The sequence below is a fragment of the Eucyclogobius newberryi genome, unplaced genomic scaffold (assembly GCF_026437365.1).
Source record: "Eucyclogobius newberryi isolate DKJ021-1_F unplaced genomic scaffold, fEucNew1.0.hap1 SCAF_15, whole genome shotgun sequence".
In the NCBI taxonomy this organism is placed as follows: Eukaryota; Metazoa; Chordata; class Actinopteri; order Gobiiformes; family Gobiidae; genus Eucyclogobius; species Eucyclogobius newberryi.
The window spans coordinates 16,941,451-16,951,564 of NW_027315779.1; the positions used below are offsets into that span (position 1 = coordinate 16,941,451).

At 45.4% G+C, this 10,114-nt stretch overlaps 1 protein-coding gene across 1 annotated transcript; it reads left to right on the forward strand.

Moving 5' to 3' along the window:
- Positions 1-1,028: 1,028 nt before the first annotated feature.
- On the forward strand, positions 1,029-9,800 carry arhgap35b (Rho GTPase activating protein 35b). Its single transcript, XM_072446392.1, has 7 exons — positions 1,029-1,147; positions 1,995-5,881; positions 5,961-6,102; positions 6,345-6,422; positions 6,531-6,662; positions 6,848-6,953; positions 7,385-9,800. Exons 2-7 carry the CDS (start codon positions 2,165-2,167, stop codon positions 7,788-7,790), a joined length of 4,581 nt encoding a protein of 1,526 aa, XP_072302493.1. The 5' UTR covers positions 1,029-1,147; positions 1,995-2,164; the 3' UTR covers positions 7,791-9,800.
- Positions 9,801-10,114: the final 314 nt, after the last annotated feature.

Here is a 10,114-nt window from a genome sequence, read left to right on the forward strand (position 1 = left end):
TGTAGAGAGAATAAACCCTATAGAGAGAATAAACCCTATAGAGAGAATAAACCCTGTAGAGAGAATAAACCCTGTATAGAGAATAAACCCTGTAGAGAGAATAAACCCTATAGAGAGAATAAACCCTATAGAGAGAATAAACCCTGTAGAGAGAATAAACCCTATAGAGAGAATAAACCCTGTAGAGAGAATAAACCCTGTATAGAGAATAAACCCTGTAGAGAGAATAAACCCTGCAGAGAGAATAAACCCTGAAGAGAGAATAAACCCTGTAGAGAGAATAAACCCTATAGAGAGAATAAACCCTATAGAGAGAATAAACCCTGTAGAGAGAATAAACCCTGTATAGAGAATAAACCCTGTAGAGAGAATAAACCCTGCAGAGAGAATAAACCCTGAAGAGAGAATAAACCCTGAAGAGAGAATAAACCCTGAATAAACCGTGCAGAGCCGGGGCCCCGGTGGTCGCTGCAGTGTGTGAGGGCGCCGCTGGGTGCGAGTCCGCCTCTGTCTCCACTGCTCCCTTTTCCCAAAGAAAAGAAGAGAACGCCAGGGCCGCACCGGGAGGAGGAGGGCCGCCACCGCCGCCGCCATTATCGCAAAGCTGACAGAAACAGCCACTTTCACACGCGCAGTCTGCGGACCATTTCACCCGGGACACGCCGCGTCCCCCGGAGCAGAACCGCCCGCGATCCGTTGACGCACGAACCCCGCCGCGATTGCAAACGAAGTCAGCATTGTTTCGCGTGCGAGACCGGCCCTGCGTTATGTGGCCACAACAATGGACAGAATAATTATAGCAAAAGCAGCGTGGTCATCCGAGCAGAAGCGCGACAAGTAGACTTCTGATCGGCCGGGTTTCTGGAAAAGGGGGAAAAGCCTGCGCGGAACCACGTCAAATTGTTTCATTTTTCTGCACATTTCTTGCTTCGTTTTTGCAGGTCTTAATTGCAAAAGGAGAACGCGGTCGGTCTGGACACGAGAAACAGAAACGGGCATGGGCAGGGGGTGTTTAAATGAAGCTCGCCCGGACTGAAGTGATCGTAGTTGTTGTCGGTGGAACTCGGGAGGACATTTGGTGCACATCAGGAGCTGCGGCAGGAGGCGGCCTGACAGATGCGAGAGGAGAAAGGGGAGAAATGCCCTGGTATGTACGCTTCACGCTCACTTCTTTATTGGCTCCTGCTGAAGTGCTACACCCTGCACCACTGCACATATGCGTTTCCCTTAACAATCATCGTCGGTGTAAAGAAATAATAATTAAAACAACCCCCCCAAAAAACTATCCCACAGTCCAGACCGTGCAGTTTGGTCTTGCAGTGGGCCTGGCGTGGTCAGCCCCTCTCTGCACCCTCTGTGGTAACTAGTAATCTTTGGCACAGATCCCTCCTCGCCAAATCTTATCAGAGCAGAGACCTCATTATGAGGCTGCAATAGCTTAACCTTAAACTCAGGAGACTATTTGGCGATACAAATGAGATTTAAGGGTGTTTTTCTGTGTGTTACTTGCTTGTTCATTGGGGCACAGCAGGCCTAGCCCAGCTGAGCACTGCCCATGTTCTGTGATTGAATGTTGCAAGTGGTTTCTCTATATAGGCTATCCTCTTCCATATCCTTTTACACATAACTAGCAAACATACTGTTGCATATATAGATATTACAGTATATACAATTTCTTAACCTGCTTATTTTCCTCTAATAGAGTCAAAATGACTAGTCATATGGTCACTGACCGCAGAAAGTCTGTTTTACTCTGTAATTTAATGGGACACACTAACAATTGTCTAAATAAAATCCACCATTTGAAGATAGACTGCTTCATTACAAAGATGGCAAGATTTTCACAATAAAGCTGTACCTGGATTTTGTCTTTGTCTAAAATGACATATTTGTGACATTTGTTTTTATTCGTCATCTTCTAGAGATTCCAATAGCATTTATAAGTTCTTGTTCTTTTGGTTAACTTTTGTTATGCTTTTCTTTATTTTTCACAGGGTTCTGACTAATAAGGAATGGCTTAATGACTGCTGATATCACCCCTCTGCTATTTATTCAAATTGAAGCCCAGCAGAAGAATCTGAACAGAGCGGCTGAGTGAACACATGTTTCAGTGAACTTTATTATTAAACGGTGCCTGTTTAAGCAGGATGAGCGTCTGGAGATTATGATGGCAAAAAAGCAAGATGCCCGGTCGCCCCTCTACAACTTGGTTGTGGTGGGTCTGTCTGGAACAGAGAAGGAGAAGGGCCAGTGTGGGGTGGGAAAGTCCTGCCTGTGTAATCGGTTTGTGCGGCCCAGTGCTGACGACTTCTACCTGGATCACACGTCAGTCCTGAGCACCAGTGACTTTGGGGGCAGAGTAGTGAACAATGATCACTTTCTGTTTTGGGGGGAGGTGGGGCGCATCGTGGAGGAGGGGCCTGAATGTCGGATGCATGTGGTGGAGCAGACTGAATTTATTGATGACCAGACATTTCAGCCACATCGTAGCACTGCGATGCAGCCTTACATCAAACGGGCAGCCACCACAAAGCTATCCTCAGCAGAGAAGCTCATGTACTTTTGCACTGACCAGTTGGGCCTGGAGCAGGACTTTGAGCAGAAACAAATGCCTGAAGGAAAGCTGCAGGTGGATGGCTTCCTTCTTTGTGTTGATGTGAGCCGTGGCATGAACAGGAACTTTGATGACCAGCTGAAGTTTGTCACTAATCTATACAGTCAGCTGAGCAAGACTAAGAAACCAATTGTTTTGGTTCTCACCAAATGTGATGAAGGAGTTGAACGCTATATCAAAGATGCACACACCTTTGCTATTACTAAAAAGAATCTACCAGTGGTTGAGACATCAGCCCGCTCAAATATAAATGTAGATCTTGCGTTTCTCACTTTAGTCCAACTACTTGATAAAGGCAGGGGCAAGCCCAAAATAATTCCATATTTTGAGGCACTAAAGCTGCAGAGTCAACAGATAGCATCAGCCAAGGATCGATACGAGTGGCTTATCAACCGTATTGTCAAAAATCATAATGAAACCTGGTTAAACACCAGCCGGCGTATGAATAACTCCCCCGAGTTCAAAGAGTATGTTTTCTTGGAGGGAACGGCAAAATGCAAAAAGCTTTTCCAACAGCATGTCTATCGTTTAAAACAAGAACACATTGAGAGACGTCGAAAGATCTACCTAAGCACTCTTCCTTTAGCACTCAGTTCTTTAGTGCCTGACTTGGATGAGATTGATCAGCTAAGCTGGTCTGGGGTACAGAAGGTCCTGGAGTCCAAACCACACTTTGCTCATTGGTTTGTTGTGTTGGAAGACTCTCCGTGGGAGGACACATCCCACATCGACAACATGGAGGATGAGAGGATCCCCTCAGACCTGCTGGAGACTGGAGAGGCCGAAGATATCTTTAACGCCCACTTGGAGCACCTGCGTAATGAGTGCAGGCGAGCAGAGATCAGACTGGAGTTCAAACATAAATTAGTGTCATCTCCGTTTGTTACACCTGGGAAACCATGGGAGGAGGCGCGTAGCTTCATCATGAATGAGGAGTTCTACCAGTGGCTGGAGGAGCCCGAGTACTTAGACCTGTATAACCGGCACCAGAAGGAGATTATTGACCGCGCCAAGGAAGATTTCCAAGAACTCCTACTCGAGTACTCTGAGCTGTTCTATGAGCTTGAGGTGGATGCTAAACCAAGCAAAGAAAAGATGGGTGCCATTCAGGAGGTTCTGGGGGAGGAACAGCGCTTTAAGGCATTACAAAAGCTTCCAGCTGAAAGAGATGCTCTAGTATTGAAGCATATCCACTTTGTCTATCACCCCACAAAGGAGACATGCCCCAGCAGTCCACACTGTGGAGACTCTAAAATAGAACATATTTTAGCGGCTCATTTCCCCACATACTACCCCTTTTATGACATGAAGTGTCATTTTGGGGACAACAAGGCAGATAGGATTAATCTTGTTATACTCGGTAAGGATGGGCTGGCCAGAGAATTTGCCAATGAGATTAGAGCTTTGTGCACAAATGATGACTGGTATGTATTAGATGGAAAGATGTATGAACTCACCTTACGGCCCATTGAAGGGAATGTACGTCTTCCCGTAAATTCTTTCCACACGCCAACTTTCACCCCTCATGGTTGTCTGTGTCTTTACAATTCAAAAGATTCACTTTCTTATGTGGTAGAAAGCCTGGAGAGACTGAGGGAGTCGACACTAGGCAGAAGGGATAGTCAGTTAGCCCAGCTGCCTTTGTCACTGCTTTTGGTGACTAAGAGGGGAGTGGGGTCATATTCAGATATTGGTAGTGAAACTGCGTTAACCCTAATAACACAGGGACAACAAGTAGCCCGGAGGCTTCAGTGTAGCTTCTTAGATCCAGCCTCCCCTGGGGTTGGTTATGGCCACAGTTTGAGCGAGTCCCAGATCAACCAGGTACTCAGAAGTCTTTTGGACATAAGACGGAGCACATCCTTCAGTAGCAGCTCCCCGCCCCTCCTCCCTGAACCCGCTGCCCTCAGAGACTCTCCTCTTCAGCCTGTCCCAGAGGTAGACCTGCGCATTGTCATGTGTTTGATGTGTGGAGACTTCTACGATATAGAACAGCTCTTGTCTCCTTTCCTAATGCCTCAACACTGCAGGCCTATGTCTGGAAGTGGCACCTCTGTCATACTAGAGCAGACGGTGGGTGGACACAAGCTGGCCATAGAGATGTCAGTGCTGTCATATCATGCCTCGTTCACTCTGAGAAAAAGCCGATTGGTCCATGGGTACATGGCTGTGTACTCTGCCTCCCGTAAGGCCTCTCTGGAGACTCTTTGTGCGTTCCTCTGTGAAGTTCAGGACATTATCCCTGTACAAATCCTGGCTGTGGGGGATAGCCAGGCAGAGCTCACCGACAGCGACTATGTCAGTGAGCAGCTCATCGCTGGAGAAGAACTGGCCCATGAGATCGAGGGCCGTTTCAATAGTCTGGTGTGTGGCTCTGGGGGCATGGTGGGGGGCTTGCACAGAATAGAGATGTTTCACTCTTTCCTCATGGAGGTAGTGGAGAAACGCAACATTGTGGAGGCCACTCACATGTACGACAATGTTGCTGAAGCATGCACTGGGGAAAACGTGTATTCCCCGCGCTGCAGCTCTCCAAGCCCTGTCACTATGTACCTGGATTCTGAGGATGATGTGGAGCCATCTCCCCCATACTACGATGGCACACTCACCTCACACGGAGGAGGCTTCAACATGCCTGACTTGGATTCAAGTGACATCTCTGTCATCTCTGATATTAGGGACTTTGAGAACAAACTCAACAATAAAGTGCCAGCCCAAGTTCGTGTAAAACCTGGCGTGACATTTGACTTTCGTAAAGTGAGCAGAAATCCTTATATCGACACCCTTGGTCATCGCCGCTCCCTGCCCTCTGCTGTCACTTGGGTTCCTGGTGGAGATGTTGGCTACGATCCGTCTGACTACGCTGAACCTTTGGATGCTGTATCAAAGCCTCGTCTCAGCAACGAGGAGATCATCTACTCTGTGCCCCATGACAGCACACAAGGTAAAATCATCACCATCCGAAACTCGAACAGGATGCACTCCAATGGAAATGGGTCAGACAGTGAAGCCGACAGCAGCTCATTGGAGAGACGGAGAAAGTTCTCTGCTGTGGGGGTTAAGCCACGCCTCTACCGCGACCGCTCCAAGAGGCTCGGCAAGTTCAGCAGCTTCCGTACAAGCTTTATTGGTAGTGACGATGAGATGGGCGCTCTCACTAAGTCCAAGGAAGAAGACTACGGGACCCTAAAAAGCGACATTCTTGTTGAGGAGAGTGAAGATCCCAAAAAGAGGAACATACTGAAGAGTCTGCGACGAACCGCCAAAGTGAGAGTCAAAACAATTAACATCATTTAATCTCATTGCTACTGTTTTAACTTTGTCATTTTCTTTTTAATTTCAACAGAAAACAAGAACAAAGCCACGTCCTGCAGTTCCCAAGCCCATGGAGAGCAGCTACTTCGGGGTCCCGCTTGTGAATGTGGTGTCTCCAGATAGACCAATCCCTCTCTTTATTGAGAAATGTGTCCGGTTTATCGAGACAACAGGTGAGGTTCCATTTCAATTATGTTCAAATAATTATGTACCTATGTCCTTGTATAATTTAACTAGTTAATGTGTTTTTTATTTGCCCTCCTAAATCCAAAATATACATCTAATTAGAAATGAGTAACAGGAGAACAGTTGCTAGCATGTGTCTGTTGCAGTGTAACTAATGCAGTGTTTGTGCTGCTCCCCGCTGGGCCCCCTCCCACACCTCTGTTTCTCTGATGTACACATTTTTCCACAGGCCTCAACACAGAAGGATTGTACAGAGTGAGCGGGAACAAGTCTGAGATGGAGAGTATGCAGAAGCAGTTTGAACAGGGTGAGTTAATTTGTGTCCACATGTGTAATTATGATGCTGCCTTATCAAAAACATAAACCGCTTTGGCATACTGATTGTTATCACTGACTCTATTTACCTTTTTTGTAGACCATGGGTTAGATCTGGTGGAAAAGGACTTCGCCATCAACACTGTTGCCGGAGGTCTCAAAAGCTTCTTCTCTGAGCTGCCTGAGCCCGTGGTGCCTTGTGCTCTGCAGGTGGACCTACTGGAGGCTTTCAGTAAGCAAACACCACTGTGCTGGGAGGGTCTCTATACAAAAATCAAAAAGATTGTTTTGAAAGGGGGTGAAGTATGGGGGAGGATTTAGTGGACTCCCTTTGTTTGTAGAGTTATTCTATATTACTCATCAAGCTTTAGATCAGTTTGATGATGACATTTTTTTCTATACATCCTCTGCTCACAGAAATTAATGACCGAGAACAGAGGCTTTACACCATGAAGGATGTCCTGAGGAAGTTCCCCAGAGAGAACTATGATGTCTTCAAATATGTTGTGAGCCACTTACACAAGTGAGTTTTGCACATACTGCGTACATCAAGCCGTTTCTATGTATGTATTTTGCTCTCCTGTGTTTACTGTGACAGTGTTTTTAGGTAGTAGTGGAAGTTAGATGTGTCAGAGAAATTCCAGGTTTGGAAAATTGAGAACATGCATATCTGGTCAATAGGCAGTTGTGGTTTATTTGGTGTTATGTTTGTTGATTAATATTATAGATGTTGGTTTTTCAGTTAAGTGCAATTTCTAGCCCGAAGGCTTTATTTGACATCACAGTTGTAGCATGAAATGAGGAGAGCGAGAGAGACATTTGGCAAATGTTCGAGGGCCCTAACATTGCACCATGGGCAAGCACTCAAAGTGCAATTTCAATTCGATTGCGATTCTTTTAGTGAGTTAATTTTATATTCTACCTTTGTTAATACTAGTATTTGTGTGTCCCAAGGGTGAGCCAGCTGAGTAGGCTGAACCTGATGACTAGTGAGAATCTCTCCATCTGCTTCTGGCCCACGCTGATGAGGCCCGACTTCACCACTATGGACGCTCTGACCGCCACACGCACCTACCAGACAATCATCGAGGCCTTTATCCATCAGTGCGCCTTCTTCTTCTACAACCAACCACTCATTGACTCCCCCACTGGGCTCGGAGGACTTCCCGCCTCTCCCACCACCGCCTTGACCTCAGCCTACAGCTGTTACCGCTCCTCTCCCCCCCACAGCGGAGCCCACTTCAGCCCACTGCAGCAGTCGCCCCCCACCACGCCCCAGTCGCCTCTACAGTCTCTGCTCCCTCCTCTGCACCAGCACCCGCACCCTCACCACTCACCGGCCGAACAGGAGACACTGTAAGAGACTCCCACCACACGTGCCCATGCTGGACCTTATCTCACAACAGAAAAAAGAAGAATACTTCCAGCCCCTCAAGACATATTCACTATATCCACATGAGACGGAGCTGCCCTTATTCGTAAAATCCATTTGTGCTTGCTGAATTTAAGGGCATCACATTTTTAGTGTTAGCATTGTCATTGAAGATTGTTTTAACTCCTAGACCAGAGACAAAACGAGCCAGCAGACACGTCCCCTGGATGCTTGTGGCTGGATCCTGGTCCAATGTGATAAGTTAAAGCACTGGTTGTAAAAGTATAATATGGGATGATAACTAACTTGTACTGCCATGCTCTGTCTATAGATCAAAAGCCCTGTCACTACAAGCCTTCTGATTACACCACTTATTCTACACTACAAGAAAAAAACCTCCTCCATGCCAAGCTGGAAGACATGATTTTATCCTGTATTTTAATTTTGTTGTCTCATGAAGTACTACCACTGGATTGTTGGGCTGTTCCTGTGTACGTTCTGTGTATTGAGCTGCTCGAGAGGTGCTGTCAGGAGCAGAGGAAGGGTACACATCCAGGGATGCACTTTATCGATCACTGTTTTTATTTCATAGCTCAGCAGCCATAACCCCTGCCCAAACAGAACGTTGGCAGATTAAACCTTGTTTACATCAGACATATTCTTTTTGTATTCACTAACTTATCTCAAGCACTTTTTCATAGTGTGGTGTTTAACTGAAGAGATGCCACATTGACTAACTGCCCATATTTTATGTTTAGTGGCAGGTGTGGCATTAGAACAGGCTTGTAAAATCCTTTTTGTAAAAACAAATGTTTCCCGAAAATTCAGAAGTTGCATTTTAGACTGATGGGAAGTCTGTATCAAACCATTTTCCTTATTCACCCAACCATGTGAACGCTAGTTTACGTGAAGCATTTGTCTAGATGTTGATTGATCTGAATGGACATTTAGGGAACTTTAGGCTGCATTTAAAACGAGATTACCTGCTTTCATTCAGGTGAAGGATACAAAGTGAAAAGGGGAAATGTAATGTGTAACATGTGATACCAAAACACAACTGTTGCCATCTGGTGACTATGGAGACTACAAGCTTGAAACCTTAGAAGGTTGGGGATGTATTGCTGTGGCCGCCTATCAGCCAACCTCTTTGTTTTCATCTAATATTAAGAACTTGTAACTCAGAACGTCAGAAGGTTTAGTCCTTTCACTGTTTCAATGGTCCCAGTAAACACAACCCTGTAGACTTTTATATAATTGTGAATGGGACTTGGGAAAGACCCATCTGCTGCTTTAGTGAGTTAGTTTAGTGCTGGCTTACACCCCCTCCCCTTTTACAGAAAAACAAGCAACACATGTTCAATGGTAGCATTGTGAATGAAGAAACAGTCATTTAACGATCCAACGGAAGTGAAGCACTGTCTTGAATGAAGTCTTTGGAGAAACTGAACCAGCAGACACAGGCTCTGGGTGACTGTGTCCTGGTAAATTTATTGTATGTAGAGCTCTCGTATGAGTATTTTTGGAGCTGAACTCACTGGTACTTTTGGATTGCAATGCTGTTTGCAGTTTCAAGTTTGTAATTCCAAACTATGATAGTCATCAATCCGCCGCTAACTAAGGTGTACACAATCATTTGAACTCAACATTGGCAAAGTGCATACTACTCTATAATGTGTTTATTTGTTTGTTGGGGGCTCCACCCTTTAGTCAATGGTAGAAAACATTTCTAGTGTGTATTTCAATGATTGAAAGTCCATTTTTACAATTTTTGTGAATGGTTCAAGGCCGCTTTACGGTTGATGCATGATCTAAAATACTCAAAGGAAGGACAAACGCTTCACCCCACTTTAAAACATACAATTAGATCAAATTAAAGAACTGAAAAAGAAGAAACATGTACTGTGCACCAAGGACAGACCATGAAATTTGAAGTGTTTGAAGATGAAGGCCTTATGTGAACTGTATAATAGTTAATAAATTAAATCTTGTAAAATTGTCCTCAGGACCTGTTGTTTTTCACTGATGGTATAAAGTAACCTGTCTGCAAACTACTGAGCTGACACACTGTCTTGACTGGTTAAAGACTGTTATTGTGAAAGGCCCGACATCGTCTGAAAAGACCCATCACACCCGCCGCCTTCTCTCAAAGCAACACGTCTAATTAAGTTTTGATCTGCACTCACTCCTCTGTAGTAGTGGGTGGTTTGAGTGATCAATGTGATTGGCAGGTCAGTAAACAAACACAGGGAGTCGGGCTTTAATATCTATAATTTTTTGAAAGTGAACTAGCATGGACCCGTCAGACGCTGGTG

Excerpts from the sequence above, each read along its gene's own strand:
- arhgap35b (XM_072446392.1), top strand. The coding sequence starts at position 2,165 with ATGATGGCAAAAAAGCAAGATGCCCGGTCGCCCCTCTACAACTTGGTT. Across the intron at positions 6,103-6,344 it reads CCGGTTTATCGAGACAACAG|GCCTCAACACAGAAGGATTG; the intron begins GTGAGGTTCCAT and ends ATTTTTCCACAG. Across the intron at positions 6,663-6,847 it reads GGACCTACTGGAGGCTTTCA|AAATTAATGACCGAGAACAG; the intron begins GTAAGCAAACAC and ends CTCTGCTCACAG.